This window comes from Apteryx mantelli, chromosome 18 (genome assembly GCF_036417845.1).
Source record: "Apteryx mantelli isolate bAptMan1 chromosome 18, bAptMan1.hap1, whole genome shotgun sequence".
Lineage (NCBI taxonomy): Eukaryota > Metazoa > Chordata > Aves > Apterygiformes > Apterygidae > Apteryx > Apteryx mantelli.
The window spans coordinates 2,682,188-2,704,236 of record NC_089995.1 but is presented as its reverse complement, the minus strand read 5'-3'; the positions used below and the strand labels follow the sequence as shown (position 1 = coordinate 2,704,236).

At 43.5% G+C, this 22,049-nt stretch overlaps 1 protein-coding gene across 2 annotated transcripts in view; it reads right to left on the bottom strand.

The window, feature by feature from the left end:
• MMP24 (matrix metallopeptidase 24) overlaps positions 1-22,049 on the bottom strand; it is a 66,404-nt gene that overhangs the window by 43,308 nt on the left and 1,047 nt on the right. Inside the window, exons 2-5 of one of the 2 annotated variants that reach the window (XM_067307929.1) lie at positions 21,322-21,470; positions 13,698-13,814; positions 9,468-9,542; positions 8,096-8,400 (exon numbers count right to left, since the gene is read on the bottom strand). In XM_067307929.1, coding sequence (XP_067164030.1) covers positions 8,096-8,400; positions 9,468-9,542; positions 13,698-13,814; positions 21,322-21,425 — 601 coding nt within the window. In that variant the 5' untranslated portion in view covers positions 21,426-21,470. The remainder of the gene's footprint in view (positions 1-8,095; positions 8,401-9,467; positions 9,543-13,697; positions 13,815-21,321; positions 21,471-22,049) is intronic. The other variant, XM_067307930.1, reaches the window with a different exon arrangement.

The window sequence follows — 22,049 nt, the reverse complement described above, 5'->3', positions numbered from 1 at the left end:
CAAAACCTTAAATCTGCTATTTTTCAGTGTGTCCATGAACTGATTTGAGCATTTTTTCTTGTGAAAATTAGTCTTTAACAAAAGACAAGCATGCTAGGCTTCCTGATTGTTTTAACACTACAATTCATATGCCTGCTTCGTGATACCTCTGATTTTCAGTTTCTGTTCCCAGTACACAAATATCTGAGAACTTGAGAAAAAAAGGGCATGTAGTGAGTGACACTGTAATGGCATCTAATGCCTGGCCTTTAGCTGCCACTCCAGAAGGACACAAGTTTCTTGGTCTCTTTTAGGTCCTGTGTCCTACCTGCCAGCCCTATGACAATATACCGGGAGGGGTGCCTGCCCTGAGTAAACTGGGTCTCTAAAAGCGCACTAAATGCCTATGTTTATGCAACTGAACTCCATGGTGAAAGTGGAGATGGGAGAGAGGATCCCATCTTTAGGAAAGGGGATAAAATTCCACAAGAATCAGGGAGGTTTGCAATATTAATATTGCGAGCACTGAAAACTGTAATTCCTTACATCCCCAGTGCAGACACAAATTGGAACATGCTGGCTAGCAGACCAAAAGCCAGATCAAAGCTACGCCTCCCAAACCAGGTACAATTTTTCATAACTCATAATACTCACTGGCTATCAGTAAGATGTTCCTCCAAAATTAACTACTCTAATCAAAATTTTCTCCTTGAGGTGCATGCTGAATGTTCATATTCGTCAGCTCAGACAGTTTTTGGCTGTCCTGTAAAACCTCATCCTCAACAGATTGCTGAACATATGAAATGTCCAGATGGTAGCTTCAGGAGTGCCTGCTCGCGCTTTGCCACAGCTCTGCTGTCTAGATAGCTGTCCATTGAAACAGTGTTAGGCCTAGTGGTGTAATCATAGGAAAAAATCTGTCCAGTTCCTCTCCTGTGTGGCTAACAGAAGCATTCCTGGACATTGTTTCAGGCCCTTCTACTCCAGAATTTCTGCAGAAGCTCCTGGGTTGATTTGACACTGAAAGTGACCCAGGAGGTCTCATCTCCTGTATCAGCTCTGGCAATGTCTTGTAAGTACTGGCGTTCTTCTTGGCTGGCTCTACTTCAGAAGGCCTGAACAGGAAGCTTTCCAAAGAAGCCTCTGGAGGAACGCACAGGGATCTACAGGGACAGGCTTGTTGTAATGACTACAAGATTTCTTTGTTCGCTGTTACCAAAACACAGCATTTCCTGACAATATTTAAAAAGTGGTCACATCCAGTATTGCTGAACCTGGAACACCGGCAACCATACAGTTACAAAGACATGTTGCTACAGGTGTGAAGCTGTACAGGGTGGGAGAGTACCTGGAAGACAGATTACTGAAGGATGCATCCTATGTACTGCACAGTTGCTGTGAAGCTCAGTTACAGCGTGGTAGCTACAGGAATAACTTGCCATGTTGACAAGTGGAGTTGTATCCAGATGAAGCCCAAGTAGCTGCCTTGCAGGCACACTCACAGTTACATGCCACACACCAAGCAGGTGAAGGGGAGGGGCCAGAGCACAACACTAGGCATGCTGAAAGGAAACATTTCTAGTGATCCTGGCAAAGCATGTATACCTCAGTACTTATCTAGCTTTACCATTAAAAAGGCTCTCTAAATGTCTCCCTTAAATCAATCCTGCTCCACTTCAAGCCTTCTACCACTATTTCAGAGCATTTTCTGACCAGGATGGTGCTTGGTAGGGATTGACTTTGGAACAAAATCTGGATTGCAGATAAAAAATGACAGTAGGTATCATTACTGTAGATGGGATAGCCCCAGCAGGGGCACTCCTGGTTATCAACACAGCAGCAGCAGAGGTGCTTGCTACTGCCATAGGTAGTGATGGTAGAGGTGGGTGCCACTGGCACCAGCACTGCAAGATATAGGCACCACTGTCTGCAGTGATGGTGACAAGAGCAAGTACCATCACTGCAACAGAGGAAGTTCCTGCTGATAGCTGTGATGGGTTGGCAGACACTCTGCATTTAGCAGTGGTGTTGATGGTGACATGCACAAACAGAGGTGCTGAGATATAACTGCTGCTGGCAGCAGGGGCAGGTGCCAGTCCCGGCAGCAGAGATGACACTTAGGACTATCATATGAGCAGCTGTTTCCATCATCAGTAGTGGCAGCTCGCAGATCCTTGTGAGGTTTCAAATTCCCTTTGACACGACTTGTGTACCAACAGCAGTTTCATAGCACATTCTGGGAGAGCTCAGTTCAGAGGCTAGGACACACAGTGGTTCAAACACCTCTTTAGAAAGCTCTCATTTGTATTCCAAGAAAGCCATGGGACCCTGTGTAGACGACTCTGCAGGTAATGGCAGTGTTACTGATCTGGAAAGAGAGCTGCATCATGGAAATTACAAAATATGCATGAGCATAAAGTGAAAAAGCTGTCTGTGCTGCACCTTCCCAGAGCAACTAAAAAGGTCCCTTACAGAAAGAAATGAAATAGGACTGGAAAGAAAGCATGTGACTCCAATGCAGAGCAGACCAAACAAGCTAATCTAGAGATGATCCAATGTTATGAAAAGCTTTCAGGCTCACACGGAATAAAGAGGCAAGCACACCCTGGCCAACAGTAATTCATGGGGGAGCGGGAACTCACCGTGTCTGAATGATGAGACAAACTAAGGGAGCCTAGGGAGCTCATGGGGAAGACATTCAAACAGTCTCTGTGCCAGACCTTTGAAACAGCTGTCATGTGAGACTGCAAGACTGTGACTGCAGGACTCTTACGTGCCTGGAGTTGAAGGTGGTCCTGTGGGAGTGGAGAGCAGAAAATACCAGGCTTTCAGAGGTAATATAACCCATTAATTGAAGATCACAGTGGTTCTTTTACTATTTTTCTCAGGGCTGTTACTTTTATGTACTTTGCATGTATATGTGTAGTATTTAAGCTCTTTTACTTTTAAAAGATCACAAAGAAGATTTGCCTGGGATTATTATTGATATTACTTGCAATGTTAAACTGGAGATTAAAATTGAATTCATGTAATTAACTTGGATTAAACAAATGTTTCAGTTGTCAGAGGTGTCAAAACAGAGAAGGCAATGTGAATATTTAAACTGACAGAACTTTGGGCAAGGAGAATAGAGTATTAGAAAATACTCTGTTTTATCCACCTAAAACTAGATTTTATGCAGCACATCTATGCTTGAGCCAAACTAGATAAGATACTGAAGCAGCCTAGCAAGAGATCATAGCACAGCCAAATCCATTCACCTTGTTTCAGGGACAGGCTTTGCTGCCTACTGTGAGCAATGTATGGCTGTCACTATGAGTCTGGAGATGGTCAGTTTAAAGTCTGCTTGGATGTTCCTACAGTACATTTGAAGTTAAAAAAAAGTCCAGGACTGGGAGAATTAAAGTATAGAAAAGTCACCTTTGCTGTTCCTTCTGCTATGCAAATAATTTGAATACTGAGGCTGCCTGCACTGACACTCAACTCAGGTGACCAAACCCTGCGTCTAAGCAGCCAAGGCAGGCCACTTGGCCTGAGAGGAGCCACTCACGCTGTACTGCTAAGAGACTATGACTTCAATTCCCTCCAAGGGCCCATACATCAAAGCCTAAAAGATGTGAATCTTTGTTGCAACAAGTCTGGGATAAGCTAAGGGCCGAGAGCTGCTTTCACTTTTATTGATCAGCACTTTCTATGAAAAATATGAGATAAGTCCCCCTAACTGTGATCTAGCCAGTTGTTCCTCATTGTGTGCTTGGGTAGCTGATTTATGCCTAAATGTAAAACCATACTCCTGCTCTTTTTGAGTTGCATCCTGTTTGCCACATCATTTCTTTCATTTGCTTGGATCTTTCTGAATTCCAATATTCTCCATGTTGTAGCTTGCCCATTGACATTCTTATCTAAAAACTTAATAAATGAATTCTGTATTTCATGATCCCAGTTAATAAAGAAAACACTGAACAGTACTGGATCCAGAACAGATCCCTAAAAACTCTGCATCATAGAGCCTGCCAGTTTAATTATGAACTATGGGTTGTTCCATGAGTCCAATTTCCTAGCTAGTTTTGCACATCCAAAAATAATCTTCCCTGGCTTGCTTATGGGAATGTCAGGGAAGGCAGTATTAAAGCTCTGACAGAATTAAGATGATAGATGGCTAATGGAACTGTGTGCATGAGGGGAACAGGCAATAATATCCAGTATGAAGAAAATTCATGGTCACTTTGAAAGCCTATGCAGGATCATTCTTGCAGCAGAAGATAACAGATATATTGGTGCATGTGTCCCTGTCACCATGGTCTTGGATAGACAAGAACAGCATCATATCCATGACTATTTACTGCTAATTTTAAGGGACACGGTAATGGTCATGCACATTTGGTCTAGCCGTCAAAAACTGGCAAAATCAGTATAATCATGATCATACAGAATGCTAATGAGTATACACAAAATGCTAATGAGTATACAAATGCCAGTGAACTATTTCACTAGTTGGTGTTAAAAACTGCTAATTAACCTCAGCGGATTACCACAAGGTGCTTTTCTCAGATGGAAGCTTTCATGAACAGGGTATATCAAATTCTCCATGTACAATTCAGAGACAGGTGTTTTCACAGAAAGATCTGTTCAATTCATTCTTCATTTTTTCACATGGAGTCTAATCCAGTCAGAAATGGTTCACTTTTATTTGATTAAAACATAATTTGCACCACTACTGAAGAGTCCAAAATATTTCTTCTGTGGGGCAACAGTTGCATCCAAACATGGATTTGCTGAAACTCTTCAGGTGCCACAACACAGTAAAACAACCATAGACTAACAAAAGCAAAGCTTAAAATCATACTGGTTTGTAACAAAACTACATGGACTAAACAGATCTCTGCATTCATCAGCCAAATATTCTGAGAACCTACAGTGTGAGTGTCAGCACCCTGCTCTGTTGACCAGAGATTACCTTTGCAATTGCCTTGCGGCAAGGCTAAATGAGCTTTGAGGCAGTTTGTTCAAGTTTTCTGTGCAATTAATACACATTCTAGTCAGGAACAGAACGCTTTACATGCTGATATTTTGTGGGTTGATGTAAAGATACTGTTGTTACTTTATGGCTATTTTAAGATTTCTATAATTATTGAATGGATGCTGAATAACCAAAACAGTTCTTGTTTGTATATGGATAAATAAATGAGAGCAAGCTCTCCTACTGATCTACTCGTAGGGTATTTTTATTTTTTTGCTGAGAGACTTTTCCAGTTCCAGCTGAAGAGCCACTTTTCCCCCAGCATACATATGACAAGAACAAGTGAGACCATATTTGAAGAAATATTTCCTATTGAAAAGGCAATACTGTCCTCACTAACACCTCATTTCCACTGAAAAAGGCAGTGAATTGATCCCAGCGGGAGAAACCTCCAACCAAGGAGAAATTTTTTAAGATCTGCTAACAGCATTTCAAGTAAAACACACCAGAGGTGAGAACCTGCAGGTAGTGAGCGTTCCAATGACCATAAACAGTGAAACAGAAAAAGAAAACCTCCTAAAAAGGCCCAGATTGTCTAGTGAGGAGACAGAACATTTTCACGTGAACATTTGGATACCAGGGCTAAGAACATAGGCAGAACCAAATTTCTAGTGTTTAATACTCACATCTTTAATGCTCTGACTACTGACTCAGAGAGGTTGCCAGGCTCACCCCTGGCATCCTTAACTCAGGAACTTCCCTTTCCACCATCAGCCCTTCCCCAGGTGAGGGGGACAAAGATGGCCCCATCACACTCCATCCCTTCACAGGTCACTTTAAAAAGAGTTTTTAAATAACTGTGCCACTGAGTCTACACTGCACCCAAAATACCTAGATGACATTTATTCTCTAGAATGGAAAATCTCACCTCTCTTATCAATTTTCACAATAAACTAAAAAAACTACAATCCTCTATTGTCTCTGAAGTACTCCTCCAACAAGACAAGCTTCCTCGTTATTACAAGCAACATCAGAAAAGTAACCTACAAATTACAATATGTAGAAAATGCCACAGATGAAGATATTTTGCCTCCATAAAACCAGAAGTCATCTGAAATGCTCAACAGAATGCTAATGCACACCGGCCCCTCAAATATCAATTATTTGTGCTCTGAGGACACTACTCATGATCTTCACCCAGCCCGTCAGAGAAACAGATCACACTTTTGAAAGAGCCACATGGACACTGTGTAAGGAATGGCTTTCATACAAAAAAGTCCCTCTACTCATCATATACATTTCTGTCAAACACTATCCTAACCTAAAATCTATACAAAAAAATCCTCAAACAATTTACACCCTATACTAGAATGCCCTACTTGGGGGAAAAAAAAAATTCCCAGAGCCATCCCTCCCAGTTTTCAAACCACCTCCCAACCTTGCTAAATTCATCATCAGAAGTAAATTTTTTGAGAGAAAGATCATATAAACCTTGTCAAAACCTTCCCTTCCTCCTTCCTGTGAGGACCTTCTATCCCAGCCATCAGCACTCCCACACGTTTTCCTCACACACTGCTTTCCTGGGGTGTTGTATCCAGTATACCAATCACTCTCATTTATCCTGTAGGTGAAATCAAATAACCACTAAGACCAGAATGAACTTGCACAGATAAAGCACAAAAACATCCAACTTCCAGGAAAACATTTCTCACAAGGCAATCGCTCAGTCTCTCGTTCTCAACCCTGATCCTCAAGGGAAACCTATAAAACACCCTCTCCCCACACACCTAGGAATGAAAATTCATAACTTTTTAAGATAGCAGACAACATGAAGAAACTGCTTTTTTGCCACAGTATAATCTCCCACACTTTCTACACTACCCCCCGTCCACATCCCACAGGCTGTAACCTCTTTCTCTGCCCACATCTAAACTAATAATTTAAACCTGCCAGGAAACGTTCCTTCTTGTTCTCCAAGATGACAAGTATCTTATTATTTCTGCTTTCCTCCAAATTAATATTCCCTCTACTTCTACTTCACACTTACCAGCTGCATTTTTTCAAAGATGATCTAGCTGATAGATATCTACTCAAAAGTCTGAGGGACCTTCTCAATTCGTGTTCTGCTTTGAAACTGCCACTTTTATTTCAGGCATGAAGGTGTTTTGTGTGCCTGAAAGCTCTTCTCTTTTTCAAACCACACTAGTTGGTCTAATAAAAGATCCTACCTCCTTAGACATCATGGCCACACCAATGCTACTATGTTTTTATCAAAACATAGTATGTTTAAAATCAAATCATATTTATATTCCAAGTAAATTTCTAGTTCATATACAATGTTTCAAAATATTCTTTTGAATCCATGTTTTTCCCAATACCCTTCTGCCAGCAAAAGCTGGAGTGATATTTTATCAGTCCACTAAAAAATTCTCTTTTTACCAACTTCAATCCGTTACAAGTCATCAGTATCCTCAAGGAAAGGTTTGGAAAATAAAACAAGAAGTTCTCATTGCCACTAGAGAGCAAGATAAAGCCACAAAGACACAAAAACTCTTAATTGTTTCAGGCTTAATATTAGAAAAACAGTTCTCTGAATCCACAGTCTTCCTTAACAAATCAGCCAGCTCCCCCCCGCTCCTTGATGTGAGAAATTATGACCACACTTAGGTTCTGGGAAAATAAATATGGATTAAAACTACCTGGAAACTCTACTACCAAGTGAGAAACTACTACTAACTGCTATTCAAACACCTTTAGTTTCTCAACTTTCTATTGCTAACTACAACTAACTCCAGCTGCCCTGAAGTATTTCATGAGATACTGAGATGACATTTCAACATTCTCTCGTTCATCTTTTTCCCTCTGGAACCACGCTTTCTGCAGCAACAGTGGGCCAAATCTCTGAAGAGTGAAACAGCCAGTACACACACACTTCTGTTCACTCCTGAATATTCACATGTTTACACAGGCATGCAGGGTCACAAACTTACTAATAAAATGATTTGTGCATTTAAGATAGAATACATATTTCATAAAACATTTGAACCATTGTATAGGAGGGGAGGACTCCACTAACCAAACACTTCCCATTTAAAAGCCTATCAGTGTGTCTACATTCGACTTACTCTTCTTTTGAAAAATGACCTGCACTCTTACCATCGTGATTAGAATTTCCCAGGGTCCATGGCTCATCTGAATCGAAGTGAGTATCTCCTCCTATTCCCGGTCCAGGAAAGTAAGCGTGAGCTAGGAATCCACCTTCTCCATCAAACGGAGAACTGTCTCCATGGAAACCAGAAGCAAAAAATATCATAATATCTGCCTCCTTCCTGTCATTTTTAATTTCATGGTAAGGGACCTCTTCAAAGGTAAGTGGTGTCACTCTCTGCCAAACATCAAATGCCTGACGAATAGCTCTCCTTGTATCAATCTCTCCAACCTTGGGGGTATAGTTGTGTACACTGCGTAAATGAGAAAGAAGGGTTGTTTAAAGGTACAAGATTTCATTCAAGACTTCTTATTACAATTCCAATACCTAGTCATTTCTGCAGAGTCTCCATTCCTAGAGGGTCTTTATTTTTTGCAAAAATTCTTTTGGGCATGCAAATTTTTGGTTTTGCAAACTAAGTTACCAACAAAACAATAGCCCTGATCTGAAGTCCACTAATGCTAACAAGAATCTTACCAATACTTCGGTTGATCTTGCATCATTTCCCAAAAGTCTGATTACCTTCCAAATTATGGTGTAGAACGCTAAGTAATTTGAAAGTTTAATTTGAAAATGCTAATTACTTCAGATTTTGTCTGAAAATATCGTGCTAAAATGGAATCCAGAATACGAAAAAAAGATGGTTACTAAAATTCTTTCTGAGAAACAAACCTATCAGTAAACTATATAACCTTACTTATGTGAGCAGTTCCATTCTAAGAGCTCATGATGAGTGATGGACCTGCCAGTTTTGTGCAACCCACTGCATGACAGTTGATAAAGAGCTAATTAACAAATTAGTTTAACTGAAATTTAACTGAAATCTCACATAAACTTGAGCTTAAAAAGTGGCATTCATGAGAATTTTGTGTGCATGTAATATGCTCAAAACCTACTAAACTTGGCTTGGGTGATATGAAACATCTATGCCATGGAAACAACTTTCAGTCTTTATAGAAACTGCCTGAATTTAATTCAGTGATTGACAAATAAAAGACCCTGTAATACATTTAGTGGTAAACTGAGATACCACCACTTGAATGTCACACTACAAATATTGAGAATGGAAAGTTAAACAACTGTTAGTTTAGAAATGGCAAAAGTGAAGCCATCTGCTCACCAGCTTACTGTGGTTCTGCATGCACAATAAGTTATTTTTTAATTATTTGATTATATACTAGCTTTCCCTAAAATCTAGAAAAGGTCAAAAGTAAGGTCTGACTCCCAGCCTGTCACATACATAAGGTGGCCCTTTATAGTTTGAGTTAAAGCAGTAATTATTGGTAGCTTTGAATTAGTCCCCAGAAGTAAGCATAATACCTGTTCTCTGATGAGTAACATAGCTGATTGAGACAATATTGAAGTATACGCTCCACTGGGTAAGCGGACCTGTCTCTGGAGAAACAACTGCTGTCAGACCATTACATGAGGTCAGCAAGGTCAACCTTCTTTCCTGGTAGTGGATGGTGAACTCGCAAAGCAGCTAAGGAGGTACAGCTGCAATTCAGTTAGGAAAGACAGTCTGGTACACTCGGCACAAAGGCAGGAAGATTTCCATAAAGCCAAGCTGAAAACCTAGTCACCTCAGCTAAATGGGCTTGTGTAGCAGCAACTTTCCTCAGTCTCTCTGGCTGGAGGTCTGCCAGTTCACTCAGATCATCCTGCATCCACACTGCCAAGATGATGGCGGTGCAGTGCCCCACTTCTGGCAAAACAGATCCAGGAGTATCAGCAGAGGCCTATTACTCTTCATTACTAAGTGCAAGGGTCCAGAAACCAGAACTGCTGATATAGGCAATATGCATGCAAACACTGCTTGTTGAGACATGAAGCATGGAGATACATATCCAGATAGCCCCAGGACAAGAAAATGGAGCACAAGAGATTGATCTTCCCTGTATGATTCTAGAAGAAATGCTTGCTAAGACTTGTTCAGTTGGGTACTCTGCAGGATCTGAAGAGCACTGCCAGCACATGTAAGTTGGGGGTGATATGCCCATTTCAAAAGCTGACTGATTAACTCCATGCTTGGGGGCAAAGATCTCGCCTGTCCTGGTAGGACATAGATATAGAATGCTGTACTGGAAACTGCTTCTCATAAGTCGAAGGTGCCCTCCTGTATATGATACAGGAGCATCTCAAGCTCCACAGAACTGATATGCGAACTTTGCCTGCCCAGCAGGTCAGCAGCCTTATTCTGAGAGAATGCTACCAAGCATTTTCCACCTTAGCAAAGGAGGCACCTGTGGGAATTGTCACAGATGGTCTGGAGGAAAGGAATGGGTTGCTTTTGCAGGTATTAGCTGAGTCCTCCCACCAGACAGGGGAGAAGCCCTGTGAAGTGAATATTATTTCCCTACAAGGACATAATATAAATAGATCAAAACAAAGTCTGCATGCAAATAAGGCACAACCTGGTATGTGACAGCATGGAGGTGAAGGGGGTCATACAGTCCAAAGCCTTTATCAAGTCCAGTTGCTATCAGTCTAGCAACTGGAAGACACAGACAGACATATACTGTAAGGACTGCTGGAAGTTCCTAGAAATCTACAGTGCTACACACAAATGGAAAAACACTTGAAAGAAAACAACATTTGCAGTTTTAAAAGAGTGGAGAAAAAAAGCCTGGAGTACCAGGTGCTGATAGCGCTGGCAGTGGGATGCAGCCATAAACAATAATAAAAAAAGAGAAATATGCCTGTAGGATGCATGTGGAAAGGTCTTTTCCTTCAGGGACAGAGAATTACTAACAGCTGTATTCAAAGGCCATGATGACCTCATCTGTATTGCCATGCATAACTTTGGTTATCCTGTTCAAGGATTCCTTCATACCGGAGCAGATGCACAGAAGTGCTACTAAGATAAACAGGAGAATCAAGAGCCCATTAGACAAGAAGAAGCTGAAAGAGCCAGGCCTGTTTCACTTAGCAAAAGGGAAGGCTGAGAGGGAATCTGGTTAGCATCTCGAAACACTGGGTGAACACCAGAGGGGGAAAAACAATGATTAAACTTGTTGGCTATGGACAAACAAGAATAAAAGGGTATAAAGTGGCCAAGAAGAATCCTAGGCTACAAATGAGTAGGCTTAGAAGAGGCAAATTCTAGATCACACCAGAATCTGGATAAAAAGAAACCTAACAGTTATTAAAATATCTGGATTGACTTCTGAAAGGGATTAAATGATATACAACCCACATTCCCAGTGACTTGTTTTCCAGACCTGTACTACAAAGAGAGTTTGTATTCACAGCCTTTTCTAAGATGGGAGTATAAACCCTCTGCTCACATCACAAATTCTGAAGTTCACCCGTTAGTATTTATTGTAGAACCCGAACTGCAGTTTATTGTCATGGAACCTGACTGAATGCATTCTCACCTAAACACTAGAGTTCTGACAAAGAGAAATCATGTGTCTGTCTTCCTGTCTTCTTCCTAACACTTCTCCCCCAAAGCTGGAAGACATGAAAGACTGTCCAGAGGAATGTTACTGGGCAAGTCCATGGTGAACCAGATCTCCAGGTTACTGTGTATTTGCACATTTTAACACCAAAAAAACCCCAGCAATAATTTCATTATCTGTCTTCTTACAGATCACAAGACAAAGAACTTCACCAACTAATCTCCAAATACTGAGTTTTGGCAGTTACATTATAAAGTCATTGTAGAAACTGTAGTTCCCAAGAGCTATGTCAACCAAAACTCCACCATGTAATTGGTTCCTAACAAAGAACAGATACCAGCCAGGGCCCTATGGAGTTTTGAATCTCAGTATTAGAAGACCATGGATAAACAGAGGTCAACAGAGTCCAAGGGAACGATGAGATATGACAAACCACTTTGCTTGGACAAATGTCCCTATCCCAGCTCTTTCAGTCTCCTGTTGTGCCCACTGTCACCTCCTTCCTTTCTGCTCCCTCTCTTGCCTCTCAGATATCTCACTCCACATTAGAGAAGACGCGTAACGACAAGTAGCTTGAAGACAGAAGAAGATATTCACAAAGATTAGATATTTTCAGGTGAGCTCAACCTCCCTAAACTCTCACCGTGATCCTGAAAATAGGCCTTTGCAGAGGGTGCTTAGAGTGATGAATATATGCCTTTCCTCTGGAAAAGCCCCTGTTTTGACTATGGAAGCAGTGAAGGGAAATGAGCCTTCTCAGGCTACAGTCCGTGCTTATGAAATCCTCCCCTTTAGTCTCTCCTACTTACAATCCCTCCTCTGAGCTCTCTACCTATGGCTGTTTACTCATGTTCTTCCTTACAGTCACTGACCATTCCTTTGTGAGTTTTAGAGGACATTCAGAGTCTTCTTTTCTTGTCTTAGCCTTCTATTCTGGCTTCTGATCCAACATGTCCATTGACACTGATCTTCCTAAGTGTCCCAAAGTTGCGCTTCTAGCCAGAGCTTAGAAGCAGCGCTTTGCTTGCATTCTCCTTGTCTGCTATAAGAGACCCTGCTCTTCTTGAAATCATACGTACTTCTGGCTTCCTCAGCTCTGCTCTCCTTTGGTTATCCTACCATTCACAGAACTCCTTCAGTGTTCCTTTGAAGAATTCACCTCCTCCCTTCTCACAGCTCTCTGCAGAAGTACCCCCTGATTTTCTTTCTTTAATATCATCATATCTGTTCCTACACATTCAGTCATCTTCCCCTTGCTGGTGACTCAGATGTCTACCTCTTCACTACCTCCTTCTGTCCAAGCTTTGCTGACCTCTATCTCCTCCTCTATGTCTACAGACCTAAGTTTTACTCCTCTGCAACCCATCTTCCATCTCCAAAACATTAAAAGACTATTCAGGTACTTTCAGCTAGAGGTTTTATATATATATATATATATATATATATTATTTTGCAGTGATATTCTTAGTGTCATTTCATTTGCATCATTCAGCAATTCTCTTTCAAAAGCTAAGAGTTTAAATGACTCAAGCAAAATACGTATCTGGGAAACAATGACCACTAGGTAACACTTTTCATTTTACATTAGTAGGCCACTTCAGCATATAGCCTCAGCAAGCTACATCTGGACTAAAAGCAAGAGCTCTATGACAGGAGCAAAAGGAAAGACTCTTCAAAAATAAATATTCAATAAAATGTTGCTACTTGGTAGGACAAACGGTAGTGGCAGAACAACATCAAACATTTAGACAATGGTGCTCCTTCTGCTTTAAAGGTAATACTTCCTAAGAGGACACAAATGACTTAAAGGCTGGAGTCCTGCTGTCTGTCAGTGTAGCTTCAGTTCCAAAGATTAGATTATATTGTAATTTAGATGTCTAAGAGAATGGAAAGGTTCTTCTGGGATTTTTCAACCAAAGTTACACATCTGATGGCTGGGACTTAGATATCTTTGCCTATCTGTTGTTTTCTAATTGAGAACATACTTCTCAGATATTTCAGTGCTCTGAAAACCTTCCCCAATGTACTGCATTTCAGTTCTTGAAAATGTTCAAAAGAAAATTCACTTTTTACAACTCATTACAAAAATCAAAAACATACCAGATATCTTTTTCCAAATAAAAATGGGGCTATGGGGAGGGGAATATACCTGTAAGTTATATGCTTCTGCCTCCATTTTTGTCCAGTTAGTGCATATCGCTTATTCCTCCGGCTATGGCCTAAGTGGGGATGATCTGGAACTCCACATCGAGGCTTCTTCATCCACCTGGAGGGAAAAAATTAAGAGGAATGCTCACTAAGAGTTTGGAAAAGAGATTCAAAACAGCTAAGGGTGTGACTGCAAAACCTCCTAGAAATGACCAATACAGAAACCAAGAAGGGCTTAGTCCTCCCTCTGTGGGGTTTATTTTCTTTGCACAGGACTGGAGACACCCCTTCTGCTGGCAATCCAGACAACTCAGCACACAAAAATGCTGCTTTTTTTCTTTTTTTAATGTAACACAGATACCAGATAAGGTAGCCCTTGTTTTGCACAACAGCTTAATGATGATAATGCCACAAGAGACCCAGATGCAAGTTGCACCTCTGTGTGCAGTGGGATCAACATCTTCTATCAACTCTCCATTTGTTACAGTGCTGCTGTGCTAATACGTAAAAAAAAAAAAAACAAAACCCAAAAAACCTCCAATGCATTATTAGCTAAATAAGACTGATCAAGAGCAAACAGGACTCTCCCACCTAATTACTAAGGCTTTCACCTGTAACCACAAGAACAGATCTCTCCAGTTGGTGGGTCACAGTCCTCAAATTCCATTAGATCCTCCCCTCTAGCCTCTACTCTTTTGATGTCAGTCACTGACATAGGAAACTCTTGCCACTATGTCCAAGTTGAACTGGGAGAGCAAAGGATACTCTTCCTTGCAGAAGTATCCATGCACTATTATCACAGACAGTCATGCCCCCTTCGCTACTTCCTTTTCTTCCAGGCCTAACGTATTTTATTCTTTCCTGTACCAGCTTGACAAGGAGAAACAAACTGTGACCCAGATCACCATCCTGCTTGCTGGTTAGGGCAGGCTCCAGAAAAGGTCATAGATGTAGTTTGTGTAGGAATGAATTTTTCTGTCACTGTATGTGACAGGGGAAAAAGGAGACAGGAAAAGAAAAAAGGAACTACAGGCAGCGGTCTCCAGAGGTCCCTGCACAGCAATCTTCTGTCGTAGCCATATTCACTCATATTTAGCAGTGCAGCCCAGCACAAGAGCTCAGAGCCCAGGAATACTGAAAGTAATTGTTGGTCACAGCTTCCCCAAGCACACAGACACTGCTCTCAGCCTCCTACTTGGACTACAGCTGGAGACATTACCACTGGCATTCCTCAGGTCATTTATGGATTTGATCATCAGTTACACTGATGACAAAGGCAAATGTCTTACTGTGACATGAGACATTGATGATGCATTACAGGATACGGTACGCAGCAGCATGCTACAGCCCAGTTACACTTGAGAAGAGCATCATAGCCAATACTGGCAGATTTGTCATGCAGGACACCAAATTCTCTCCCCTACTCTCAGCACGGCTTCCACTTCCTACCTGCCCTGGGGCAAGTCTTGGCCTGCAAATACAGGCTGTGCTTCATCAGCTGCAGCCAGTCAATATCAATGAGTCCACATATGCCCACTCACTCCAGCCTAGACAATGTACATCTTATCTACCAAAATACCAGCCCCACTTCTTCAAAGGGAGACTCTCTTCCCATGACCAGTAGGTGGTTTACAAGATGAAACCAGACAGGATAAAAGGGACAATACCAGGGCTCAGAGTGGACAACCATTTTGTGCTCTCTATTGGCTGACCTCATGGGGCCAGAGTCCTCCCATGGTAGTCTGGATGAGGTCAGTAAGTAAATGGCAGAGGAACAGAAGACTTGTTCCTAGAAAGATACCTTCCCTCAAACAGCCTCAGAAGAACATTCATTCACAGCGCACATACGTGTTTCCAGTTCAGGCAGCAAAACGGTTTGCCTAGACTCTGTCAACTTCCCGCATCTAAAAATTGCTGGTGCTTACAAGTTTCAGGGCAGTCATCTGCCATCTCCCTCCTGCCAGAAAAGGACTCCTTTCCAGCCCATTCAAATGAGAATGTGTCCATATGGCAGCTATTTCCAAGCATGGTCCTGCAAAATAATACTTTTGCTGGACTCCAAGAAAATGGGGTCTGTCATACTCCCGGATTCAAGAGAGATGTCTTTGAAGATCCTCATACATGAAAGCCTCCTTACAGGAAAAGGAGGCGCAGTGATGAGTGCTATCTCTCACCTCTAGGAACACAGACCTCCAAGCTGCCATGGGTCTGGGTCCCACTGGCCTCATGCTTCACTTTTGCTATGCCATGTTCCCCTTTTCTTTTGAACCTCCTACTTACCAAGAAACTACCCCAACATTAAACATGACAAGCAGTTGGTGGCCCTACTTTTATTTCAGTGCTCCTTCCCTGTCGTGTCTTTCTAAATGTTTCCAATTTTAATAAACATTTTTATCATCCGCACACAGTGTTTTGTTTGCCCAGTCCTTCCTCCTTGAACCTGATCTTCCCTGATTAGCTACAGAGGCTCTCTGTGATAGCTTTGCACATTTGGTGAGCTGTAGATTTTCATGCCATTTTCCCCTGTAACACCTCTGCTTCATTCTGCAGGGGCTGTCAGTCTTGAATGGTCCCACCTAGTCGCTGGGCCTCTCTCCTTCTCATAAAAGGTCTCCTTTGCCTCCCTCAAGAGCTTCTCCCTCTTCATACCTCAAGCAGTGGCTAAGCATGAAGGTCAGGCAGCTGAAAACACAGGATGTTCTCAAAAGGACATCACTTCTCTTGGGGAAAGCGGCAGGGTGCCCCCAGTTTCTGGCGACAACAGCATTGCAATCTGAGAATGTCAAAGATGTATTTCATCATGTAGGGTCCTTGTAATGACTTGGTTGCAGTACTCCCCTGGTGGAAATCTGGAGCCAGATGATAAGCTAGAATATAGGCGCAGTTTCCAAAAGTGGAAAAAAACAGCAAAGAGGAAAAGAGACAGCTTATAGTTGGAGCTTGTAATTTGGGGGGTGGGGGGTGAGCAGGGAAGAGAACGACGGTCGAGTCAGGCCAAGCACGGTGTCTTTCGTGGCCTCTCTTTACTCCCCTGGTTCACAGTGAGGGGTACACACAGGGGTGCACAGGCCCCCTGTCGGGGCCAGGCTTGCCAGTGCTGTTCAGACTGATGTGGGTGCTGAGACTAGGGAGGGCCAGACATTCCCCGGACAGACTTCAGGAACTGAATACACTGAATACACGTCTAACAAAGCCGAGCCAACATAAAAGACAAAGACATTGCTGTTGCCCGGAAGCCACCAGTCATATGGTAGTGAGTTTTCAGGATAAGCTTACACAGACTGTAGTTTGAATTATGCCTTCATCTCTTCAGCTCAGTAAAAATGCCAGTGAACAATATTCTCAGCACAGCCATTTTTTCCCGCTCTTTATTTTGCCTCCATGTTCCACTCCCTTTCCGATGGATGCCTCAATTTGAGATAGATTGTAGAAGGAGTTTCCTGTAAGAAAAGATTCTAGTGCAGAAACCTCCCCAAGAGCTTCTACAATTACATTAGTTTACTTTTTCAACGATGGCCTTAAGTTCTCCAAAGCACTTCTTTTACACTTTAATTGCCCAAGTCAAGGAAAATTTCTGGTTGTCCTTTCCAGAAGGGCCTACTGCTGACTCAAGCTCACCTTCTTGTCCACCAGGACGCCCCAAACCTCTTCTGCCATACTCATTTTAGGCCTCCCTAGCCTGTCGAGCTGCATGGGGGTTATTCCCTCCCAGGGCTTTGCAGTCGTCCTTGTTGAACTTCATGAGGTCCCCATGAGCCCCTTTTTCCAGTCTGCACAAGATCCCTCTGAATAGCAGTCCTGCCGTGCACCTTACGAAGTGCTCCTCCACCAATGTGGTGTCATCTGTGAACTTGCTGAAGGTTCACTCCATCCCCTCCTCTGTGCTGTTAATGAGGACATTGAATAATATTAGTCAGCTAATAAGTTTCAGACCCCTGAAAAATGATACCAGAAACCAGCCACCAGTGGAACTCTGAATGGCTTTGCACTACCCTTTGAGCCCAAGGCTCCAGCCACTTTTTCACCTTCTCTTTCCAGCCACAGGAGCAATCAGAACACTACACTTAAGCCTCGTTCTGGTAAATAGATCTTTGGAGAGCTGTGAAAGAAATCAGACCCTTCTGAAGAAAATGTTTCAAAATAGATAGAACTAAGACTCAAGAAGGGGAAATAAACTGGCAAGCATGCTAAGTAATGCAGTCTGTAAAACTCTTCTGCTCTGTGTGGGGACATCTCCTGCAGAAGAACAGGCACACTGTAATGGTGAGTAGATGGAGCTATCCTGAGGTAGACAGTGGGAGACTGAGGCAGTGGTCAGAAGCTGGAAGAGGAGGGATGAACAATGGATAGGAGGGGAAAAAAAATTAACCAGGAGTTCAGACAAGGAGTGGAACGGGGGCAGAGAGGCTGTGGGATCTCTGTCCTTGGAAGTTTTCAAGACCCTACTGGACAAAGCCCTGAGCAATGTGGTCCGAATTCTGTGCTGAGCCTGGTTGGAGTAGGAGGTTGGCCAGATGACCTCCCAAGGTGCTCTCCAACCTGAAAGGTTTTACGATTCTGTCCTCCTAGTCACACCACGTTAGTAAAAGTTATTTTATCATATCTTTAATACTATTCTCTAGAAGAGAAAAAGGTAAGAAGGGAATGTTACAATACAGACATGGATGCATAAGACAAATCACCAGGATTTTACAGGACAGTGCTAGCAACCCACTAGTAATAAATAAATTGTCAAGTCCCTCACACCTCAACATCTCTTCTACGGACAAACACTTCAGGCACCTTTCCAACAGTTGTGCTATGCCTCGCAAGGGCCTTGTTTGCACAAAGTCAGCTCCCACCCAATGATTAGCTCCAAGCTATCTCAGCCTATTTCAGCTGTGACCTGGCCAACTGTGAACTCCCTCAGGGGTAACTACATTCCCTGCTTGTGCCCCAGCTCCATGACAACGTAAGGGTGCCAGGCGGCACACGGCACCGTTCCAGAGGCAAGCTGCAGTATTGGCTCTCTGGGGCTTAGGGGCTTCCTGAGCCAAAGTGCAGCTGTAGCTTGGGACCATTTATCTTCTTTAGCTGAGCTTTTTGCCAGACACTCGCTAGTGAGTCCTTTCCTTAACCCTTTCTTTGCTGCTGGGGATTTACAGATACACCTCCCATCTGAAACAGCAACAGCAAAGAGAAGTACTTAAAGCAGGCCTCAGGTGTTGAAAGATGCTTAGTAAAGGCAGGCACCAATAGAACTGGACACTCAAAAGGTCTGCTTGGTCCTTTTTAGACGTAGGCTACAGCAGTCCTCCAACTTCTTGGCATGCCCAGAAATATGCCATTTCCAACAGCACTGCTGTCCAGCTCTTGTCCACATACAGCTGTTTTCCCCGGCTCGGGCACCAAGGCCTCCACACGACTCCCATCAGAGGAGGAAGGGACCTCTCACAGTAGCCTACCGCTGAGCTGGTGGGAGCTGTACGCTTAAACTCCCTGAGGTAAATAACAAAATTACAGCCGTGCCTTGCAACCCAAGGGCGGGGACCTATACAGCAGGCTACAAGACACAACTGAAGACACACCAGTCAGGCCGAACACAAGTAAGATTATTTCTTGGTTCTCTTCATGACCACGTGTTTGATCCTGTGACACACACAGTGTTCACCGCTTTTGTGAGGCGCTAATGTGTCTTCTCTCCCCCGTGCGCTTCCATCGCTATATCCCTGAGAAGAACCCATAGAAAATAATTGTTGCACTCTAACAGGTTATAAGGAAATTTTAAAGGGCTAGAGCTTAGGACCTGGGCAGAAGTGACACAAAGCTTAATCACTGCAATCTCCAAAGTCATAACACAGACTGCAATAACAATCCTAAGCTCAACAAGTACCTGAGCAAACTCAAGAGCTCTCCGAGCCAGTCTGGCTCAACCTGCTCTCCTCTGGCTCTGCTTCACTGTGAGGGTGACAGAGGTTGTGGAGCCTCCGTCCTGGGAGATATTCAAAAGCCATCTGGGCACGGACCCGGGCAACCTGCTCTTGGTGACCCTGCTTGAGCAGAGGGGGTGGACCAGATGATCTCCAAATGACCTCAGCCGTTCTGTGATATGTAAAGCTAGAACAACATTGCCTGTGTAACGGATACGAACTTCAGCGTTCTGCCTCAGAACTGAAGCCTACGAGCAGGCCCGCAAAGCGGCACAGCTGTGCTGGCTGGCAGCACCTGCTTACGGGCTCCTCCGGGCGCTGGAAGGCTTACAAAAGAGCCCGCACACAGGTAGCGGGGGTTATTGCCACTGCTTCTGTGCTTAAGTGAAGGAGCGCTCCAAAGCTCTGTTATTAATGGAGGACAGATCTCAGTTTGAAAATGCCAGCTTTTAGAAGCATTTCATTTTCAACACCTTGGAAAAGCAAACAAACTGGCTTTCTGTATCCCTCAATGGAGAACAAGCGGCTTCTGACGTGAGCTGACTGAGGGAATGTTACGTTCGTTGGAGAGGCGCCCCCAGTCCACGACGACCCCCCGCTGACCAATACACTGCTTGCTTTGGTTTCTCCCTCTTCTTCTGTGTCTTGAAGGCATGCAACCAAACACCTCTGAGCTTCCTGTTACTGGCTTACTTTGTGGCCCCTTCCTTTGTGCCACCGTGTCCCTTTTACCAGCAGAGAGTGTCATGACAAGAGAGAAGAACCACCACGGAGAGCACATGTCAGAAGGGTTTTTAACGGAGTAAGAAAGGGTTGAGGGAAAAGTCCCACGCAGTGTTTGGTTGTTCGAGTTTTCTTTTTTGCTCACAAGATGCCTCCCCACCCCAAGAAGCACTACTAAGACCTTGTCTGGATTGTGCTTTAGTCAGTGGGTGCTCCTCGCTACTCCAAAACATCAGGAGACACATTCAGCTGACACACCTTGTCCAGGTAATCAAACAGCATGAAGCAAGTCAGGTAGCGGCAACAAACACCACCTCCACACTGCACTTCCCGGTACATGCTGAACAAGCAGACCGAAGGCAACAGGCTCCAGGAACAAAGGTCCTCCAGCCCAGGTGCTCGATGCCTGCGGTTCAGCAGTGTCAAGAGACTGCTCCACATCACAAGGAACAAATAACAGATGGCATCTAATGTCCAACAAATGGCAAGTATTTGACACCTAGAGTAGCCTTGGCTATCCTCATCAGGGGACTACTACACCTCACAAGGAGGAAGGGTGTTCACTCATTACTCTAGTTCTTCACAGAGAGCATCTATGCAGAGCCACAGCTCCAATTACTTAAGAAAGACTTCTCAAGAAGGCATTTCTCTAGCCAGGATTTCACCTAAATGCAGGGGGAGATGCGAATGAACACAACCCTTGATTCATGCTTCACACGTGTACCAGGAAGGGGGATCTACACACAAAGAACTGTCTTTAACAAGAGCTCTTCCTAACGCTTGGAAACAGTACTCCTGGCAATAAGATGAAGCTGGACTTTTCCCTCGTGTTTTGGTTAGGGACACCCTTTCACAGTCTTCAAGACTTCTGTGACTGGCTGAGTTAGTCACATCAAGCACTTCTGAGGGTTTCTGCCACCAGCCATAAGAACTCAGGCCATAGTAGAAGGTAATTAGACAGGAAAAGACAAAAACAGCCAACGTTAATCTTACTCAATGGTTGTTGGATCCAAAACTCCTGTTACTGGGATCCCGTAAAACTGCTGCATAGTGGCAACTGCAGACTGCATAGCTTTGCCCAGCTGCAAGGCAGGCATTCGGCTGTCAGATGGAAGCAAATAGCCATAAGTTTTCAACCAGCCCTGAAAAACAAAGAAACAGAGCATAAGAAGCTGCACAGGCAGTTGTAAAGTCTACAGATAAGAACATTTCTTCCCAAGAAAAACAAGACGGGACTACGCAGCAAAGAAATTCAACACCCTCTCTTTTCTCGTTCCATTTGCTGATACCATCTGGTAGCAGGGAAGGGATAAAGACCCAGGTTCACAGCATCTGCCCGGACAGGACTGTCCAGGCCAACCAGTTACAAATGGCTGCAATGCCCACTGAATAACTGAGGCAGACGTACGCCTTTGGTACAAAGCAAGCTTAGAAAATGCTGGGTAAACTCCGACTTGTGTGTATACTGAGGCCCTCACTTCTTCCCAAGACCTCCTCTCCACCCTGTCACCTGGCCAGCACGAGATTTCTCCGTCCCCACAGCAGCACGGCCACAAAACCCCACTGCCTACCTACCGCTGCCTCTGTACTGCCACGCCAAGGAAACAGCTTCACAGGCCTGGCCAAAGCCAGCTAACACTGCAGGACCAGTATGCCCAGCCTCTGTCCCGTACTCCAAAGACAGATCTCTGCCATTGCAAAACACAAGCCTCCTGTTCAAT